Source organism: Hyperolius riggenbachi, chromosome 12 (assembly GCF_040937935.1).
Source record: "Hyperolius riggenbachi isolate aHypRig1 chromosome 12, aHypRig1.pri, whole genome shotgun sequence".
Classification (NCBI taxonomy): Eukaryota; Metazoa; Chordata; class Amphibia; order Anura; family Hyperoliidae; genus Hyperolius; species Hyperolius riggenbachi.
In genome coordinates this window covers 181846304-181868619 of record NC_090657.1, presented here as the reverse complement: position 1 = coordinate 181868619, position 22316 = coordinate 181846304, and the positions used below count along the sequence as shown (strand labels likewise).

The following is a 22316-nucleotide window of genomic DNA, read 5'->3' as shown; positions in this document are numbered from 1 at the left end:
GGACAATTATCTGTAGATCAGATCCACCAGGTTGGATCTTCAGATTGGCAGATAATTGTCTGATCTGCAGATGAATGTCCATTAAACAAGGTGTGTATGATGATCTGCAGATCTCATAGACTATGAATACATTTTGCAGGAACTGATCTTTTGCAGATACTGATCTGTTGCATGTGTACAGCATCTGTGTGTGCAGCATCCTGCAAAGATTTTTATCTGATGGTGAGTTCAGCTCCATAGAATAGACTGTGTAGAGTATGGCTCTCATACTACATGGAAGGGGGTAAAATTGGTCTGTGATCTTTCATTTTTCAAAGACTTTTATCTGACGTGTGTACCCACCTTTACAGCTTCTTGCCTGACCTGCTCCACAGCTGGTGACTCTTAACGAGCAGGGCTTAGTGAATTTAAGCATGTTTGTTCCTTAAGAAAATTTGGAAAAAAAAGTGTAAAATACTTAATGCAGCATTTTACTGACCTAATTATTTTACCAAACTGCCCTGAGTGAATTGAGGCCTGCATGTCGTGCGTTAGAATAATCTAATCTAATACAGCGCAGCACTGTGAACAGCCTCATAGACTTGTATGGGCACGGAGATGACATGCAGAATTATTCTACAACGCAACTGAGCACTGTGAACAGGCCCTAAGGGAAGTAAGAAAGTTAATGAAAACCTTTTTTTCCTAATTTCACATTTGTTGCAAAATACAAATCCACAATATTATTGTGTTGTAATTAAAAATGGTTAATTAGATACTGATGGTTTTCAGATGATACAAATTTTATGTTAATTTCCTGCAGCTTGGACTTGCTCTTTACTTATAATAATGCTTTCTGTATCAGATCTGGTTTCCATTTTCTATGTACTGCAATATACCATCCAATACCGAATAAAGTACCGCATGTTTCTTTAAGATACCGAACGCATTATCACTAGTTAAAAATCTTCATGAATTGTCAGTAAGTTGTTTGATAAATTACCAAACTATTACCACGTTTGAAAATCTTAGTGAATACTCAAAAAAAATGTTTTTACCGCATGTGGTAATTTTACCTCACATGAATTTTTTACCCTACAGGTTTTAGTGAATTAACCTCCTGAGCAATAATCCCGAGCTGAGCTCGGGGTATATCGGGCAGGAGGATTTCTCAGGCCCTGGTGGGCCGATTTGCATAATTTTTTTTTTGTTACACGCAGCTAGCACTTTGCTAGCTGCGTGTAACTTCCGATCGTCGCCGCCAATCCGCCGCCGCTCGCCGTGCAGCCCCCCCTCCCCGACCCCTTGCGCAGCCTGGCCAATCAGTGCCAGGCAGCGCTGAGGGGTGGATCGGGACTCCCTCCGACGTCACGACGTCCATGACGTCGGTGACGTCATCCCGCCCCGTCGCCATGGCGACCGGGGAAGCCCAGCAGGAAATCCCGTTCTGAACGGGATTTCCTGCTTACTCTGATCGCCGAAGGCGATCGGAGTGGGTGGGGGGATGCCGCTGCGCTGCGGCTATCATGTAGCGAGCCCTGGGCTCGCTACATGATTTAAAAAATAAAAAATTAAAAAAAATAGTGCTGCGCCACCTCCTGGGCGATATAATTGTATCGCCCAGAGGGTTAAAGTGGTCCTGAACTCTTGCGCAGGACTGAAGAAATACATAGAGAAATGCACCCTGTATGTATTTAGAGAGTTTAGCCTGTCTAATTCCCCCTCATTTGTGTCTAATCACAAATTGAAATCTGATCTCTCCCCTGTGTAACATGACCGCCTATGGCAGAGATGGCAGATAAAGCCATTTGAAAGCCCAGGAGGTTAATAATACTGTATGTCTGCTTCCATGAATCAGGAAGTAGAGACGCTGCAGATTTATTGCAGGATTTGCATCGGGTGTAACAAAGAAATGTTTTTGTTTAAATGTTATTATGCTGTTTCCTATCTTTTAGAGCAGAGAGGACGTTCAGGTCCGTTTTAAGCCCTGGAGTCTGATCCACAGTTACTGAAACTGATCTGAGGAGTTTGTAAAATGGGCACACAAGCTGTGAGACCAGCGTTTTAAGGTAAATGTGAACCATCGCCTAAAAATAAAAAAATCAGATACGTAGAGAACCTTCCCTCTCCACTCCCGGTGCCCTCCGTGCAGCACATCCTTCGCCGTTTGAATACCCGCGCGGGGGACTTTAGAAGTCTTCAGGAGCCAAGTCCTCCCGAAGACAGGCGGCTCCATACTGTGCATGCGCGATTACGTGATAGAGGGCGCTCGCGCATGCACAGTATGGAGCGGCCAGTCTTCGGGAGCACTCAGGCTCCCAAAGACTTCCCGAAGCCTCCCTTCGGTGGTGGAGACAGCAGCCTAGGACTGAATTGGTGGAATGTTGCAACGGGGGATCCTGAGCTGGAACGGGCACCAGGAGAGGAGAGAAAAGGCTCATTAGGACTCAGTCTTCCCTCTCCTTAGGTAAGTATCTGACTTTTTTTTTTAGGCGGCGGTTCCCATTTACTTTAAAGGTCAGAAACTGAAAAAATGACTTGGGCATTATTTCTACGAATGTGAGCCCATGGTCTCTTCTGGCAACTTCCCTTTCTCCCCCTCTGTCATAGCCCGGCCCGCCCTTCAATGACACAAGTCACATAATCACAGCGATAATATGGTCCTTATTAAACCACACCTCCTCACCAGAGACCACCAGCCAATGAAAATGAATCTTGCCTCTCATTCTCTAGTAAGGTGGTTTCTGCACAACTTCTTCTGCTAAAACTTTTTAAAAGGAAAAAAAACTATCAATTAGCCATAAAAACAGTAACCAAATGCATAGCAAAACCTAGGCTTTAAAGAAAACCAAATAATCAACAGATCCGTCTTGTGCCCATTTGATATTATCGGGCACTGTTCAATGCACTTTGCCAGTGTATATCGTGTTTATAGTACAATCTTGTATAAGAAACAAAAAGATTAGCCTCTAGTCTGCCAAGCACAGTCAAGCATGGCTTCACCCATTCCAAGATGGACTGTTTGGTAAAAGAGATGCTTCCATAGCTATTCATAAAACTGAATATACACCACCTTCCATAACAAACAGCCTAACTCTCCGGGAGATGTTAATGAGCTGAAGGCTAGATAATACAAAATGCCAACTCTAAACCAACAGAGAGGATCAGCTACAACCTCCACAAGTCAATGGATGTTTGAAGTGGGCCAACCATTAACTAAGAAAAACAATTCTACATAAGGTTACAGAAAGTCAGCATGGAATGAATACTATTATCTTCTATCATCTGAGAAATACTGGTCGCCGTCTCGTTGAACACAGACTAGATATGTGTGAGGACCTTACTGCTTAGCCAAGTGTTAAAATCGGACACTGGAGGGGCCAAAGTAAAGCACTTCTTTATGGAGAGCCAATCAAGGTCGCAAGAACACCCCCATCGGGCGTGTCTCGTCTCAGTTTTCAGTAAAATACATACATTGTAAACTGCATAGTGAGGTATTATGAAGTGAGGGAGAGGAGGTGGGTGCTACCATTGGGATTAGTAAAAACTCCAACCCATTGGAAGGGATCCAACTGGCCACCAACATGAGGAAAATCGTCTTGACGTAGGTCAGATCTCAAAGAGGTAGATGAAACTTGGCACTGCTATGGTAACAGAGTACTCAAAACAGGTTCTTGTTCAGAAGACCCAATCCTATACAAATCCAGAGATGGCTGCTTGTAAGTCAACGCAGGCTTAAAACGATGTTCCTGAATCGGCAGGTCTCGTCCCACATTAATCCGACCTTCGCAGCGAACACCACCGGTTTCACATTATCGGGGATCTTTCTGAGTTCCACCAAATGTGGAATAAAAAAAAAGGTTCGTTGTCTGGTCCTGAGGTAAGATGCTTTGTTGTTGCACAGCTGAAAAGAAAGTTTTCAACAACAAAAAAATGAACAGGTATGGCCACCAGAGACCTCTAGGTCTTGAAGGTGGCTGAAGTCTTTTTACCTGGTAGATGGCAACAAATGAGGTAAGGTTAAAAAAATAATAAAATAAATGGTTTCACCATGTTTACTTGAAGGCTTGGTGAAACTGAGGCAGTGTGGTAGAGTTAATGTCTGAGGTAAAATGAGGCAAGTTTCCAGCAATGGAGCTGGTGGCTGTTTGTGCATGGCCTACAGAAGATAGAAAGGTTGGATTTTCTCCGACCATGGTTTCCGAGCCACTGACCGGGAGGTTACAAGGAGGGAGGTTAAGGGGCAGGAAGCCAAGAAAATGACTGAAGTCAACTCCTGAAGACAGGGGGTCACAGAGTGCGGAAAGAAAAGATTCATCCAGAGGGGCTTGAGGTGGAAAAGACGGCAACTCAGACGAAGGGAAAGAGAGACCTCCAGACACATCCGACATGAAAGGATCCATCTCAGTTTTTGGGAAGTATGAGGTAGAGGTGAACTGGAACCTGTTTGACGGGTCTGCTGAAAAGGTAGGTGCACATTCAGTGGGGTAACTGAGCCCTAACGGCAAGGAGTTTGGCATCAGAGAAGGGGGGATGGCAGGGCTTGGCATGGGCTGAAATGGTGTAGTGTACATCCCGGATGTTATGGTGTCTCTTGCCTGCATGCACATGACTGGTCCAATCTCTTCCTTCACGACGGCTGAGCGACAGCTCACATGGCTGAAGTCATCTTGAGGCTCTAGCTTAATCTGCGGCAGTTCCTCACAGTGGCTCTTCTTCATGTGCCGTGTCAGGTGGTCTTTGCGTCCGAACATCTGGGCACAGCAGTGGCACTGGAAATCCTTTCGACCGGTGTGCACCACCAGATGACGGCGTACATCTTTTCGGGTGTAGAAACACCTATCACAGTGTTCACAGGGATATTTCTTTTCCCGGTTTCCCACCGGTGGTCGGTGGTTGTGGCTTTTCAGGTGCTCCAGCACCGACTGGCGGTCTCTGAAGACCTGAAGGCAGATTGTGCAACTCAGGTCTCCCCGGGCAATGGCATGTAAGGCGAGGTGGCGGCGGTGTCCGTATTTGGTGCTGTAGTTCTTGCTGCACTCTGGGCACTGGAGGGCAACGCGGTTGGGGTTGTGGGTCTGCAGGTGGTTCTTCAGATGGTCTTTGCGGTGGAACATTTTGCCACAGTGAAAGCACTGGTGCGATTTCTGCATAGTGTGTGTGGCCATATGTCTGTAAGGCAAAAATAAAAAGTAAGTTCAGAATATTTCTTCTATTCTTTGGATATTTTGCACATTATTAGAGGAACCTGTCATACCAAATATTACTATCCTAACTTCATATCTCAATAGATAAATATAATAGCTTCTGGAGCTTGTATTGACATAAGTACCATCACTGAGCAGAAAGTAGTAGCACTATTAATAGTTTAGTAGAGGCGGCAGTGTATGCCATCATGCAGTTGCAGGTCACAAGTTTTGAGTGATAGGACTGTTGGTGCAGGACAAGCTGCCTTATATTTCTGGAATTGCTGTATTTTTGGGATTCTCATGCACAACAATCTCCAGAGTATACTTAAAGAGACTCTGTAACAAATTTTTCAGCCTTAGTTCTTCTATCCTATAAGTTCCTATGCCTGTATAAATGTGCTCTGGCTTACTGCAGCCTTTCCTAATTGCACTGTCTCTGTAATAAATCTTATCTCCTTTCCTCTGTCGTGTCTGTCGGGCTAAGGCTTGAATGTGTGGAATGTGCAGGGCTGCTTGTGATTGGATAGAAGCGATACACACCCTCTGCAGGCCCCCTGCACACTCTGTATGACTCACACACTCTGTTTATGTGAGCCTATCACAAGCTGGTTAGTTTGTTTGTAAACACTGCCTAAAACTGTTAATTACAAGCCAGGATTGCAGCAGAGAGTGGCAGAAACAGCACAGAGGGGCACAGGAGAAAATAATGAATAGAATGGTATGCTTTTTAGTGTAAGAATATTAGAGTACAGATTCTCTTTAACTACTTCCGTACCAGCAGTCTCTGCCCCCTTAAAGGGGAACTGAAGAGAGAGGTATATGGAGGCTGTCATGTTTATTTCCTTTTAATCAATACCAGTTGCCTGGCAGCCCTGCTGGTCTATTTCTCTGCAGTAGTATCTGATTAAAACCAGAAACAAGCATGCAGCTAGTCTTGTCAGATCAGACTTATAAGTCTGAACCACTGAAACACCTGATCTGCTGCATGCTTGTTCAGGGGCTATGGCTAATAGTATTAGAGGCAGAGGATCAGCAGGGCTGCCAGGCAACTGGTATTGTCTAAAAGGAAATAAACATGACAGCCTCCATATACCTCTCTCTTCAGTTCCCCTTCAAGGACCAGAGACTGCTGGCACGGTAAAACTGCACTTACTGACGAATTGACGCAATCATCTTTCGCCCCACCTCTCCCTGATTTACATTCTGACATTTATCACATGGTTACATTTTTACTGCTGGCAGGTGATTGATACTACCTAAGTGTAAGTGACAGGAACATAGGGGGAAAAAAAGTAATCTATAGTACATTATATTCTAAGAAATGCATATTTTTTTTATTTTTTTTTTAGTATTTTACAATTTTTCACCATTCTTTAACCCATTCAGGTTCCGTGGTTTTCACGTGAGAAATGTTCACCTCCCATTCATTAGCCTATAACTTTATCACTACTTATCACAATGAACTGATCTATATCTTGTTTTTTCCACCACCAATTAGGCTTTCTTTGAAGGGTACATTTTGCTAAGAGCCACTTTACTGTAAACGCATTTTAACAGGAAGAATAAGAAAAAAATGGAAAAATTCATTATTTCTCAGTTTTCAGCCATTATAGTTTTAAAATAATACATGCCTCCATAATTAAAACTCACGTATTGTATTTGCCCATATGTCCCGGTTATTACACCGTTAAAATTATGTCCCTATCACAATGTATGGCGACAATATTTTATTTGGAAATAAAGGTGCATTTTTTCCATTTTGCATCTATCACTATTAACAAGTTTAAAAAAAATATAGAAATATTTCATCTTTACATTGATATTTAAAAAGTTTAGACCCTTAGGTAAATATTTACATGTTTGTTTGTTTTTTTATTGTAATTTTTTTTTTTTTTTTATAGTAAACATTTTATTTGGGTAGTTTTGGGAGGGTGGGGGGTAAACAATAGATTTATAATGTAAATGTGTTCATTTTAATTTATTTTTATTTTCAGTTGTAGTATTACTTTTTGGCCACAAGATGAGTTTGTTTACATGACGTCACTCTAAGCGTAACACACGCTTAGAGTGGCGCATCGGGGAGGGAATGGCCAGAAAAGGCGCAGCTTCCGAGAGAAGCTGTCGCTTTTTCAGCGGGGGAGAGGAATCAGTGATCGGGCACCATAGCCCGATACATTGATTCCCTGGCTACCGAATCCGCGGCCGGGAGTGCGCGTGCACGCGCGCGATCAGCCGCTGGGGCGCGCGGTAGCGCACATGGTTCCTGGACGTAGTTTCTACGTCCAGAAACCAAAATAGCTTAAAGTGCATACACATACGAATATGTCTAAATCCCTTGGGTGAGAGTGTTCTGTACAGACACATACAGTATATGTAGCCTGTACATATATTGTTACTATGGAGTAGGGAGGCATGACTACATGTGGCACACAATGGAGCATTAAAGGACACCTGAGGTGAAAATAAACTAATGAAATAAACAATTATATCTATCTTCCTTCTCCTAAAAATGACTTTTTTTTTTTTTTTAGATATCCCACAGTTGTATTTTATATTTAAATCTATTTTTTTAAGTTTTTACTGTTTTATCGTTTTTGCTCAAGGACACATTCATTGACGTATGCCAGAGCTAAAATGTATGAACTATTGGCCCTTTTTATCTCTTTCCTGTTCTTTTAGAAGCCATTTTCTGCCAGGAAAGTGTTTTATATTTGGAATTTCTTACCAGTGAGTGTCACACTGTAGTTTGACTCCATCCTGACTCAGACAGGAACTGCCACTTACATACTTTATGTTTAACTCTTTCAGGCAAAGAAAGTAAAAAAAAGGAACACAGCATAGTTATTTGTGTGCTTGGCACTGTACATACACGTCACTTCGGGTATCAACAAAATGGTCTGTGCTTGGGTGAGGTGATCCAACACTCTGGGTCTCAGTGATGCATGGGGTTGGGGGCAGCCATACACATACTAGATTATAGGCTGAGGTGGCCCCGACCAGACACTTTGGACAAATACTATCTAGTGTTTGTATGAGGGTTAAAGAGGAACTCCGGTGAAAATAATGTAATAAAAAAGTGCTTAATTTTTCCTTTTAAAATAATACCAGTTGCCTGATTCTCCTGCTGATCCTGTGTCTCTTTACTTTTAGCTACAGCCCCTCAACAAGCATGCAGATCAAGTGCTCTGACTGAAGTCAGACTGGATTAGCTGCATGCTTGTTTCAGGTGTGTGAATCAGACACTATTGCAGCTAAAGACATCAGCAGGAATGCCAGGCAACTGGTATTGTTTAAAAGGAGACATCCATATCCCTCTCAGTTAAGGTTCCCGTTAAGACTATACAATTAGCATTTCTGAAGACAGAGACCTCTAGTTGTTAGGTAGGGCAGATCAGAATGGCCAAACCAGTTTGAGCCGCTAGAAAGGCTACAGTAACACGGATAACTGCTCTTTACAACCGAGGTGAGCAGAGAAACATCTCAGAGGGGTGCACCACTCATTGCACCACGTCAGGTTGCCCCTCCTGTCAGCCAAGAAAAGAAAAATGAGGCTCCAAGGGGTACAGGATTGCCAAAACTGGACAGCTGTCCCTATAAACCACAGCCTGGCATGAAGAACCTAGACTTCTGCTGAGGCACAAAGATGATGAGTCGTTGCTAATAAAGTGCTCCTTGACTGTATATCTATATCTGTCTGAGCAGAATCAAGGCTATGGGCGGCCATGTGTTACCTGCAGAGCTTGTACTTGGAGGCGAAGGTTTTGTCGCAGAGCAGTTGAGGGCAGGTGAAGCGCTTCTGGTCTGGCTGCTGTGGATTCTCCCGCTCAGTCGCACATGGTAGATCCGATCTGGTGGTGTCATGTAGTAGCCTGCTCTGCAGCCGCTCCTCGCCAACCTGGGGACCGCCCTCCAATTTCCACTCGCCGTGTTCTGCGTTGGTTGCGGCATCAAAGAAGAGAGTCCTCATGGCAACACTGCTTCTACCCGGACTCTGCGCGGTGCCGTTTCCCCATTGGTGCCCAAGTGCCAAACTTGTCCTAAATGCACAGAAGATTTTACTGTAAGCAATATTGATAGGAGCATCTGTGTTTCCTTCCTATTCACTGTGGGCAATAACAATGAGAGTCTGCTCAGATCGCTGGACCCAGCTACAGTCCTGCATTTGGCCTAAAAACACTCGGTTAAAGGATACCTGAGGTGACATGTGACATGATGAGATAGACATGCGTATGTACAGTGCCTAGCACACAAGTAACTATGCTGTGTTCCTTTTTTTTAATTTCTGTGCTTAAGAGTTAAATATCAGGTATGTAGGTGGCTGACTCAGTCCTGACTCAAACAGGAAGTGCCTACAGTGTGACCCTCACTGATAAGAAATTACAACTATAAAACCCTTTCCTAGCAGGAGATGGCTTCTGAGAGCAGGAAAGAGATAAAAAGGGTCACTAGTTCATAGATTTTTAGCTCTGGCATACTTCAAATGAATGTGTCATTGAGCAAAAACAATAATACAGTTACAACTTAAAACGTAGATTTAAACATAAAATAAAACTGAATATCTTAAAAAGTCATTTTTAGGAGAAGGATGATAGATACAATTGTTTATTTCATTAGTCTATTTTCGCCTCGGGTGTCCTTTAAGTTTAAAAGGACAACTGAACTGAGAGGGATATGGTGGCAGCCATATTTATTTACTTTTAAACAATACCAGTTGCTGGGCATCCTACTGATCTATTTGGCTGCAGTAGTGTCTGAATCACACACCTGAAACAAGCATGCAGCTAATCCAATCAGACTTAGGTCAAACATCTGATCTGCATGCTTGTGCACGGCTAAAAGTATTAGAGACAGAGGGTCAGCAGGACAACCAGGCAAAGTGCAATGTTTAAAAGGAAATAACTATGGCAGCCTCCATATCCCTCTCACTTCAGTTATCTTTTGACTTTCTTTAGTGCAGGGATTTAATGCACACCTGAAGTGAAAGGGATATGGTAGCTCACATTTATTTCCTTTTAAACAATGCCAGTTGCCTGGCAGCCCTCCTGATCTTTTTGGCTGCAGTAGTGTCTGAATACCACACCTGAAACAAGCATGCAGCCAATTCAGTCAGTCTTCAGTCAAACATCTGATCTGCATGCTTGTTCAGGGCTAAAAGTATTAGAGGTAGAAGATCAGCAGGACAGCCAGGCAATGTGCATTGTTTAACCACTATACGACCGCGTCACGGCTTGAACGCGGTGGCGTGTTTTGCAGGAGATCGCACTCACAATACACACGCATCTCAGCTTAAATGGCGGAGCTCCGCTCCATCATCAGTCTCCCAGTGTGATCACTGCTACTAGACTGATACAGTGAAACCATCATCTATTTACACTGTACAGCTCTGCAATCTACAGCAGCGCTGTACTGGTGACTGCCGCGTCACTCAGCTGTCCCCTGGGAGGCTCAGGATCGATGCCTTTGACTGCCGATCGCTGTCATTGGCTGGCAGGGGAAGGGAGGGAGGGGAAAAAAATAGGTCAATTTTATTAAAAAAAATATATAGACCAATACACAAAAAAAATAAACATTGGGGGAGCGATCAGAGCCCACCAACAGAAAACTCTGCTGGTGGGCAGAAAAGAGGGGGGTTCAATTGTGTACTGTGTGGTATAGCTCTGCAGCAGGCTTTTAAATCTGCAGAGCCTAAAATTGTAAAAAAAAAAATAGCCTGGTCACTAGGGTGGCCTATGGTCATTAAGAAGTTAAAGGTAAATAAATGTCAGCCTCCAAATCCCTCTCACTTCAGGTGTGCTTTGTTATGTGACTAGAGACCAGTAACCCATAAGATCACTTTTACAAACGACAGACACCACATACAGTATACTGTATCTAAGCTGAATGCTGTGTAGTATAAAATGTATTCCCCCGCAGAAGAGGACAAAGTAGAGGGTCTGCAGTCAAGCCTGGTGCACACCAAAAACCGCTAGCAGATCCGCAAAATGCTAGCAGATTTTGAAACGCTTTTTCTTCTTTTTCTGTAGCGTTTCAGCTAGCATTTTGCGGTTTTGTGTAGCGTTTTTGGTGTAGTAGATTTCATGTATTGTTACAGTAAAGCTGTTACTGAACAGCTACTGTAACAAAAACGCCTGGCAAACCGCTCTGAACTGGCGTTTTTCAGAGCGGTTTGCGTTTTTCCTATACTTTACATTGAGGCAGAAACGCATCCGCAATCCAAAAAACCCCGGGAGGATTCGTTTCTGCAAAACGCCTCCCGCTCTGGTGTGCACCACCCCATTGAGATACATTGACCAAGCGTATCCGCAGCCGCAAGCGGCTGCAGAAACGCTGAAAAAGCCGCTCGGTGTGCACCAGCCCTCACACTGGGAAGAAAAAGCAGAGACCAGGGCATTCTGTATTCGGCTCTGAACACAGCTTGGCACTTGACTTAGCCTGAGTAAAAGGTGGGGACCCACGAAATGTGTTGCCAGTGCTAATACAGTTCATAGTTAGTTATTTATTTATTTTTTGGTTGAAAAAAAAAAGACATACGTCCATCGAGTTCAACCAGTACAAGTACAAGTTCATTTATATATGAATCTGTCTTCATTGAGGTAAACCACCTAAACTCCTATTTATTTTGTTTTTAATTCATTTTATTACCCTCGGTCGACTTTTCCTGTTGTGCATCCACTGCAGAAGCCTTCCTTTCCTATTCCCTGGGGATCATTAGGGATGAGCAAAAAGGTTTTCCCTGCCACAAAATGGAACCATCCTTTTAGTGGCTGCAGCAGCGAGGGTTAACTCGCCCACGTTGTCGCTGTCCTATGTCTTCCTTACATTCCCAAAGCCGGTAGGGTGGAGACCAGTGCAGCAGCAATCGGCGGCAACATGAGTTATGTCCTCTCTGCAGCAGCCCTATGCTACTAACAGGCTGGTTCAGTTTCGCGAATCACTCGCTCATCCCTGCCGCTCACATGATTATACCCACAGGAAACGGCTAACTTAGTTGCATGCTGGGAAAGAATGTCATCATCTATTAGGATCTGAGCACATCTTTCTGTTGCTATGCAACGCAGGTAGCCGTTACTAATCAATATGGTGCTAACCCCATTTAATTATGAGGTCCGCACTGCTGAAATGCATTACTGGAATGTACTGCTATCACTGTAGAGATGGAATGCAGAAACAGGAAGAGGTAAGTAGTACATGTGGCGATTGGATCCCGACAATGTATCAGATTACCCCCACCGCCTCCGTTGGATCCACATACCTCTGTGTTATCCTTTCTTCTCCTCATCGCCCCCCCCCCCCCCCCCTAAAGTCAAACTTTCAGAAAGGGAGAGGCGGGCTTGCCACCATGTTCCCGCCTATCACTCGCCTCTTACCCGCCCCATTCACTTACTTAACCTCCCTGGCGGTTTAATTATTTTGCCAGGGAGGCTGCAATGTGGTTTTTTTTTTTAATTAAAAAAAAAATATTTCATGCAGCCAACTGAAAGTTGGCTGCATGAAAGCCCACTAGAGGGCGCTCCAGAAGCGTACTTTCGATCGCCTCCGGCAATCGAAAGTAACAAGATAGGCCGCAATGAGCGGCCTATCTTGTTTCGCTTTCCTCGTCGCCATGGCGACGAGCAGAGTGACGTCATGGACGTCAGTCGACGTCCTGACGTCAGAGCCGCCCGATCCAGCCCCTAGCGCCGGCCGGAACTGTTTGTTCCGGCTGCGCTGGGCTCGGGCGGCTGGGGGGACCCTCTTTCGCCGCTGCACGCGGCGGATCGCCGCGGAGCGGCGGCGATCGGGCAGCACACGCGGCTGGCAAAGTGCCGGCTGCGTGTGCTGCTTTTTTCAGAATGTAAATCGGCCCAGCAGGGCCTGAGCGGCGACCTCCGGCGGCATACCCCGAGCTCAGCTCGGGATTACCGCCAAGGAGGTTAAAGCAAAACTGAAGTGTTTTTTTTTTAAATAAAAAACAGATACTTAAGGAGAGGGAAGGTTCTAAGTCCTCAAGGCCCACCAACAGTACTTGTTTTGCAGAAAACCACAAACATGCACAGGTGAGGTAATTAGTGCCTCAGCAGAGCTGATTAACTGCCTCTGAGGATTATTACAAAACATGCACTGTTGGTGGGCCTTGAGGACAGGGTTGGGGAACACTAGAGCCTTCCTGTTCCTCTCACGGTCCCCTCATTCCAGTGCTGGCTCCTCCGTTCAAATCTCCTGCCACGGGAGGCTTTGGGAGCCCTGGTGCTCCTGAAGACTTCCGAAGCCTCACGCAGCAGAAGAGAGCAGTCTCTGACCATCGATCGGAGACTGCTAGAACGAGGAGACCAGGAGAGGAACGGAAAAGCTCGCAGTGTTCCCCAACCCTGTCCTCAAGGCCCACCAACAGTGCATGTTTTGTGGACATCCACAGAGGTAGTTAATCAGCTCTGCTGAGACATTAGTTAACTCACCTGTGCATGTTTGTGGTTTCCTGCAAAAATGTACTGTTGGTGGGCCTTGAGGACAGAGTTGGGGAACTCTGCTCTACAGGACCCAGAGACTTCCCCCTCACCCTTGGGTATCTTTTGTTTTTTATTCTAAAAACGCTTCAAGTTCACTTTAAGATAGTGTAACAGGAGGGAACATCACAACAAGCCGGCCTCTTCCTGTCTGAAAATTTGACTTTAGCCAAAAGTCAGATAAAATGCACCGTGTGTGGTGGAGGCTGCTTACCCGAGTTTCTTTGCTTTTATTCACCCTGCAGGGAGAGACCGCAATGTCCACCTCACCATTTTCCAACCTGCAAACCAGAAAAGGAATAGAAAGAAAACGTTTTAAGTCCCTTTTACACCTTATACACCCAACTATACAGCCGAGGATGGTCGGCCTGAGAGTTTTGCAATTATTTAGAGGTCAGAGTGTGTATATATATATATATATATATATATATATATATATATATATATATATATACAGGGGATGTGTATAGTAAAGGGGGAAGGGAAGAATGTAGCACAGGGGGTATATACATAGTTTCAGGGTACTGGGGGGGGGTATGGACATGGAAGGGAAGAATATAGCACAGGGGGTATATACATAATATTGGCGTAGTGGGGGGGTGTATGTACATATGGGGAAAAGAAGAATATAGCACAGGGGGTATATACATAATATTGAAGTACTGGGTGTGTGTATGGACATGGGGGAAGGGAAGAATATAGCACAAGGGGGTATATACATAATATTGGGGTACTGGGGGTGTGTATGGACATAGAGGAAGGGAAGAATATAGCACAAGGGGGTATATACATAATATTGGCGTAGTGGGGGGGTGTATGTACATATGGGGAAAAGAAGAATATAGCACAGGGGGTATATACATAATATTGAAGTACTGGGTGTGTGTATGGACATGGGGGAAGGGAAGAATATAGCACAAGGGGGTATATACATAATATTGGGGTACTGGGGGTGTGTATGGACATGGGGGAAGGGAAGAATATAGCACAAGGGGGTATATACATAATATTGGGGTACTGGGGGTGTGTATGGACATGGAGGAAGGGAAGAATATAGCACAGGGGTTATATACATAATATTGGGTACTGGGGGTGTGTATGGACATGGAGGAAGGGAATATAGCACAGGGGGTATATACATAATATTGGGGTACTGGGGTGTGTATAACATGGAAGAGAAGAATGTAGCACAAGGGGTATATACATAATATTGGGGTACTGGGTGTGTGTATAGACATGGAGGAAGGGAAGAATATAGCACAGGGGGTATATACAGTGGAGGAAATAATTATTTGACCCCTCACTGATTTTGTAAGTTTGTCCAATGACAAAGAAATGAAAAGTCTCAGAACAGTATCATTTCAATGGTAGGTTTATTTTAACAGTGGCAGATAGCACATCAAAAGGAAAATCGAAAAAATAACCTTAAATAAAAGATAGCAACTGATTTGCATTTCATTGAGTGAAATAAGTTTTTGAACCCCTACCAACCAGTAAGAGTTCTGGCTCCCACAGAGTGGTTAGACACTTCTACTCAATTAGTCACCCTCATTAAGGACACCTGTCTTAACTAGTCACCTGTATAAAAGACACCTGTCCACAGAATCAATCAATCAAGCAGACTCCAAACTCTCCAACATGGGAAAGACCAAAGAGCTGTCCAAGGATGTCAGAGACAAAATTGTAGACCTGCACAAGGCTGGAATGGGCTACAAAACCATTAGCAAGAAGCTGGGAGAGAAGGTGACAACTGTTGGTGCGATTGTTCGAAAATGGAAGTAGCACAAAATGACCATCAATCGACCTCGCTCTGGGGCTCCACGCAAGATCTCACCTCGTGGGGTGTCAATGGTTCTGAGAAAGGTGAAAAAGCATCCTAGAACTACATGGGAGGAGTTAGTGAATGGCCTCAAATTAGCAGGGACCACAGTCACCAAGAAAACCATTGGAAACACATTACACCGCAATGGATTAAAATCCTGCAGGGCTCGCAAGGTCCCCCTGCTCAAGAAGGCACATGTGCAGGCCCGTCTGAAGTTTGCCAATGAACACCTGAATGATTCTGTGAGTGACTGGGAGAAGGTGCTGTGGTCTGATGAGACCAAAATAGAGCTCTTTGGCATTAACTCAACTCGCTGTGCTTGGAGGAAGAAAAATGCTGCCTATGACCCCCAAAACACCGTCCCCACCGTCAAGCATGGGGGTGGAACCATTTTGCTTTGGGGGTGTTTTTCTGCTAAGGGCACAGGACAACTTAATCGCATTAACGGGAAAATGGACGGAGCCATGTATCGTGAAATCCTGAACGACAACCTCCTTCCCTCTGCCAGGAAACTGAAAATGGGTCGTGGATGGGTGTTCCAGCACGACAATGACCCAAAACATACAGCAAAGGCAACAACGGAGTGGCTCAAGAAGAAGCACATTAAGGTCATGGAGTGGCCTAGTCAGTCTCCGGACCTTAATCCAATAGAAAACCTATGGAGGGAGCTCAAGCTCAGAGTTGCACAGAGACAGCCTCGAAACCTTAGGGATTTAGAGATGATCTGCAAAGAGGAGTGGACCAACATTCCTCCTAAAATGTGTGTGCAAACTTGGTCATCAATTACAAGAAACGTTTGACCTCTGTGCTTGCAAACAAGGGTTTTTCCACTAAGTATTAAGTCTTTTATTGTTAGAGGGTTCAAAAACTTATTTCACTCAATGAAATGCAAATCAGTTGCTATCCTTTATTTAAGGTTATTTTTTCGATTTTCCTTTTGATGTGCTATCTGCCACTGTTAAAATAAACCTACCATTGAAATGATACTGTTCTGAGACTTTTCATTTCTTTGTCATTGGACAAACTTACAAAATCAGTGAGGGGTCAAATAATTATTTCCTCCACTGTACATAATATTGGGGTACTGGGGGGTGTATGGACATGGAGGAAGGGAATATAGCACAGGGGGTATATACATAATATTGGGGTACTGGGGTTGTGTATGGACATGGAGGAAGGTAAGAATATAGCACAGGAAGTATATACATAATATTAGGGTACTGGGGGTGTGTATAGACATGGGGGAAAAGAAGAATGTAGCACAGGGGGTATATACATAATATTGGGGTACTGGGGGTGTGTATGGACATGGAGGAAGGGAAGAATATAGCACAGGGGGTATATACATAATATTGGGGTACTGGGGGTGTGTATAACATGGGGGAAGGGAAGAATGTAGCACAGGGGGTATATACATAATATTGTGGTACTGGGGTTGTGTATGGACATGGAGGAAGAGAAGAATATAGCACAGGGGGTATATACATAATATTGGGGTACTGGGGGTGTGTATGGACATGGAGGAAGGAAAGAATATAGCACAGGGGGTATATACATAATATTGGGGTACTGGGGTTGTGTATGGACATGGAGGAAGGGAAGAATATAGCACAGGGGGTATATACATAATATTGGGGTACTGGGGGTGTGTATAACATGGGGGAAGGGAAGAATATAGCACAGGGGGTATATACATAATATTGGGGTACTGGGGTTGTGTATGGACATGGAGGAAGAGAAGAATATAGCACAGGGGGTATATACATAATATTGGGGTACTGGGGGTGTGTATGGACATGGAGGAAGGAAAGAATATAGCACAGGGGGTATATACATAATATTGGGGTACTGGGGTTGTGTATGGACATGGAGGAAGGGAAGAATATAGCACAGGGGGTATATACATAATATTGGGGTACTGGAGTTGTGTATGGACATGGAGGAAGAGAATAATGTAGCAGAGGGGGTATATACATAATATTGGGGTGTGGGGGGTGTACAGAAGTGGGAGAAGGGAAGAATATAGCCCAGAGGGTATATACATAATATTGGGGTACTGGGATGTGTACAGAAGTGGGGGAGGGGCATATAACACGCTGGCATACAGATAATATTCGGGTGTGGGGACAGAGGTGGGGGAGGGGCGGATGACACACTCACCCCACTCTCCCGCCGGTCCCGTTATCCCCGGAGGCCCCAGCCGGAGGCGCAGAGGATTGTGGGAGTGAGGTGGGCGCTGTGACCCGGATCCGGGTATAGCAGTGGCGGGTGTTCCGGGTGTCTAGTCGCTGGCGGGTGATAGTTGGGACGTGAGCGCTGTGTCAGCTGTCCAGATGCCGGCCCGGGGGCCTCCTCCTGTCTCTGGCAGCAGCCGCCCCCTCTGTGCCTCCACCAACATGGCGCCCGGGCCTCTGCTCTGCCTCCACCAACATGGCGGCGCCCAGCTGAGCACTTCCGGCCGGGATGGGGAGAGCGGAGGGTCCGAGCCTGCTGCTGTTGCTGGGGGTGCTGAGCGGCTCGGCATGTGTGTGGGAGCCAACTGGGTACCTCCTGTACTGCCCCTGCATGGGTGAGACCTCCATCCCCGTGGACACCGACTCTACACAGGGGGAGACACACACCTCTGACCCCTACAGACAGGGGGACACTGACCTTACACAGGGGGGCAATCACCTCTGAACCCTACAGACAGGGGGACACTAACTCTACAGAGAGAGGGGGATTCTGACCTTACACAGGGGGAAACTCACCTCTGACCTTACACAGGGGCACACTCACCTCTGACCCCTATAGACAGAGGGGGACACTAGTAACTCTGCAGAAAGAGGGGGTTTCTGACTTTACATGGAGGGAACATTCACCCCTGACCCCTTCAGACAGAGGGGGACACTGACCCTACACAGGAGGGCACCCAACTCTGAACCCTACAGACAGGGGGACACTAACTCTACAGAGAGAGGGGGATTCTGACCTTACACAGGGGCACACTTACCTCTGACCTTACACAGGGGCACACTCACCTCTGACCCCTATAGACAGAGGGGGACACTAGTAACTCTACAGAAAGAGGGGGTTTCTGACTTTACATGGAGGGAACATTCACCCCTGACCCCTTCAGACAGAGGGGGACACTGACCCTACACAGGAGGGCACTCACCTCTGACCTTAGATGGTGGGAACACTCACCCGGACCTCTACAGAGAGAGGGGCATTCTGACCTTACATGGCGGGGGGGGCACTGACCTTACATGGGGGACACTTACCTCTGACCCCTATAGAGAGGGGGGGGCAATGACCCTACAGAGTGAGGGGGTACAGTGACCCCTGATCCTACAGAGAGAGAGGGGGGGGCACTGACCTTACATTGGAGGAACACTAACCTCTGACCCCTATAGACAGAGAGAAGTCACAGACCTTACACAGGTAGACTGATCTTAAAGAGGGGGTAAGGGGACTGACCCCCTAACAAGAGATACAGAGAGGGGCACTGATCTTTGACCCCAGAGAGACAGGGCACTGAACTCTGACCCTACAGAGAGAGGGGGGACACTGACCTCTGACCCTACAAAGAGAGGGGGGCACTGACCTCTGACCCTACAAAGAGGGGGCACTGACCTCTGACCCTAGAGAGAGAGCGGACATGGATCTCTAACCTTACAGAGAGAGGAGAGGGGCTCTGACCCTACAGAGAGAGGAAGCAATGACCTCTGACCCTACAGAGAGAGGGGGGCACTGACTTCTGACCCTAGAGAGAGAGAGGGGACACGGACTTCTAACCCTACAGAGAGAGAAAAGGGGGCAATGACCTCTGACCCTACATAGAGAGAGAGAGAGGGGAGCACTGGCCTCTTACTCTACAGAGAGGGGGGCACTGACCTCTGACCCTAGAGAGAGAGCACATGGACCGCTAACCCTACAGAGTGAGAGGGGGCAATGACCTCTGACTCTACAGAGAGAGGGGGGTACTGACCTCTGACCCTAGAGAGAGAGGACATGGACCTCTAACCCTAGAGAGAGAGGACACTGACCCTAGAGAGAGAGAGAGGACATTGACCCTAGAGAGAGGACAGTGACCTCTGACCCTAGAGAGAGGACACTATCCTCTGACCGTAGAGAGAAAAAGGACACCGACCTCTGACCCTAGAGATAGAGAGGACACTGACCTCTGACCCTACAGAGAGAGGGGGACAATGACCTCTGACTCTACAGAGATAAGGGGGGGGGGGACACACTGACCTCTGACCCTAGAGATAGAGGACACTGCCCTCTGACCCTACAGAGAGATGGGGACACTGACCTCTGACTCTACAGATATAGGGGACACTCTGACCCTACAGAGAGGTTTACACTGACCTCTGTCCTTACAGAGAAAGGTAAGGGGGTAAAGGTAAAGTTGCACTCACCTGATCTGATACAATCTCACACACCTGAAACAAGCATGAGGCTAATCTGTTCAGACTTGGGTCAGAGCACCTTATCTGCATGCTTGTTTAGGGTCTATGGTTGAAAGTATGCTGGGTACACACTATGAGATTTTCTGGTTGATTTACTGTCAGATCGATTATTTCCAACATGTCCGATTTGCTTTTCGATCGATTTCCGAGCATTTTTCGATCGATTTCCATGCACTGTAATAGGAAATCGATCGGAAAACGATTGAAAAGCAAATCGAACATGTTGGAAATAATCGATCTGACAGTAAATCGACCAGAAAATCTCATAGTGTGTACCCAGCATTAGAGGCAGAGGATCAGCAAGACAGCCAGGTAATGTGCATTTTTTTTAAAAAGGTAAGCTTGAAAGGATGTAGTGGAGCATTTCTCTTGTAGATACAGTTTGATGTGCCACGGTTAAGCCAGCCACACTCTGGCTTCTTAGCAATTTCCAGGAGATGAAACTGGCACCATCTAGTAAAATATAAGCTTTAAATTTAAATTGTGCTTTAATGCAAATTGTATGCAGCGTGGAATTAGGACACCCAAATGAACTTCCTGACTATTTTGATTGGCTAATTTCCAAGCTACATACACTTTGCATGAAATGTGCATGCAAGCCAGCATTCCTAAGGGCTCGTTTCCACTATTGCGGTGCGGAATCGCCTGGATTCCACCGCTGATGAAATCGCATGCGGATGCGATTCCCCATGCGTTTTTTGCCGCAAATTCGCATAGGTGAGGGTATATGCAATTTTAACTATGTCACTGCCTGTGTGAATTTACATTGGTACCTATGCGAATTCGCGGCAAAAACTGCATGGGGAAACCGCATGCGATTTCCCTATTAAATACATTGCATGCATTCCACTTGCAGGCGAATTCTGCGGCTCTTTTGTGCGTTTTTTCACCGCTGAAAAAAACGCACCTCAACAACGCTACAGTGGAAACAGGCCCATCCACTTGCATTACATGTGCGAATCCGCATGCGTTGGACGCATGCGGATTCGCGATAGTGGAAACGAGCCCTCGCATTGCTTTGACCATCAACACTCGTTTACTATAACGGGTTACTAACACATACACAGACCATATTTACAGGAAGATCACATATGAGATAAGACGCCAATCAATGTTATAACTGTTTTTTTGTTTTGTTTTTCTTTATGCGATTATACATTTTTCCAGGCTGTTTCTTATATCTTTAAATATTGTGAATTTGGGACCCTAAAAATTCCAGGGATGGGAGGAGCAAATCCCAGGAGGAGAGAAGTGGGTGGAGGGGAGCTAACTCTAAGTATGAGTCACACTCCTTATTGTCACTCTACAGACAAAACTATGACCTAAAGTGACCTAGAATCCAATTAACTACTGACACCCCAGTCGGTTTTCAGCAATGCATTATCACATAACTAATGTCTTGTAGGTAATCGGAGGTTGCTGCTCCTCGAAATCATAAAGGTAGATTGCATATTATTTTCAGTGTGATTTGCCTTCTTAAAACAGAAGGAAACTTGCAATAATTCAGCTATAAGTGAACATTTGTGGTTACACACAATGCACCACTACTGAATATGCAAATGATCTCTTTATATTATGCATATTTTCATATGGCATGCATTTCTGCACACTATGTAATGTACCCAGTCTAACTGCCTATCGAGGAGGTCCAGTGCTGCCTATCCTCATTCTAGTTACAGGAAGTCGCAGTAGAGTATTGTACCGCGTTAGCCACCAATTAACTCAGGAGGTTTTAAATCGGGGTGATATCGTGAAAACTAAAATAGCCCAGAGGCTTCTCTGATCTTCTTACGCCCCTGCATTCCTGCGCTGGGACCTTAAACCAGCACAAAGTTTATTATCAGCGTTCTCCAACAGGGTCCTCCAGCAGCACAGAGTATATTAACAGAGTCCTCCAGCAGCACAAAGCATAATAGCAGAGTCATCCAGCAGCACAGAGTATATTAGCAAAGTCCTACAGCAGCACAGAGTGTATCGGCAGAGTCCTCCAGCAGCACAGAGTATATTAGCAAAGTTCTCCAGCAGCACAGAGTATATTCGGCAGCACAGAGTATAATAGCAGTGTCCTCCAGCAGCACAGCGTGTATAAGCAGAGTCCTCCATCAGCACAGCGTGTATAAGCAGAGTCCTCCATCAGCACAGCGTGTATAAGCAGAGTCCTTCAGCAGCACAGCGTGTATAAGCAGAGTCCTCCATCAGCACAGCGTGTATAAGCAGAGTCCTCCATCAGCACAGCGTGTATAAGCAGAGTCCTCCAGCAGCATAGCGTGCATAAGCAGAGTCCTCCAGCAGCACAGAGTGTATAAGCAGAGTCCTCCAGCAGCACAACGTGCATAAGCAGAGTCCTCCAGCAGCACAACGTGCATAAGCAGAGTCCTCCAGCAGCACA

General features: G+C 45.6%; 2 protein-coding genes across 3 annotated transcripts in view; one reads left to right on the top strand and one right to left on the bottom strand.

The window, feature by feature from the left end:
• Nucleotides 1-1535: 1535 nt before the first annotated feature.
• Nucleotides 1536-17930, bottom strand: PLAGL2 (PLAG1 like zinc finger 2). The gene is made up of 4 exons (XM_068264447.1): nucleotides 17634-17930; nucleotides 13866-13932; nucleotides 8900-9205; nucleotides 1536-5151 (listed from the first exon to the last, which is right to left on the bottom strand). Exons 3-4 carry the CDS (start codon nucleotides 9133-9135, stop codon nucleotides 4035-4037), a joined length of 1353 nt encoding a protein of 450 aa, XP_068120548.1. The 5' UTR covers nucleotides 9136-9205; nucleotides 13866-13932; nucleotides 17634-17930; the 3' UTR covers nucleotides 1536-4034.
• The window catches only part of POFUT1 (protein O-fucosyltransferase 1), a 21026-nt gene continuing 16350 nt past the window's right edge, over nucleotides 17641-22316 (top strand). Inside the window, exon 1 of one of the 2 annotated variants that reach the window (XM_068264449.1) lies at nucleotides 17641-17702. Coding sequence is in view for 1 of the 2 variants with exons in the window: in XM_068264448.1 (XP_068120549.1) it covers nucleotides 17937-18042 (106 nt within the window). In the remaining variant the exon portion in view is untranslated. Of the gene's footprint in view, nucleotides 17703-17890; nucleotides 18043-22316 lie in introns of those variants that run through there. The other variant, XM_068264448.1, reaches the window with a different exon arrangement.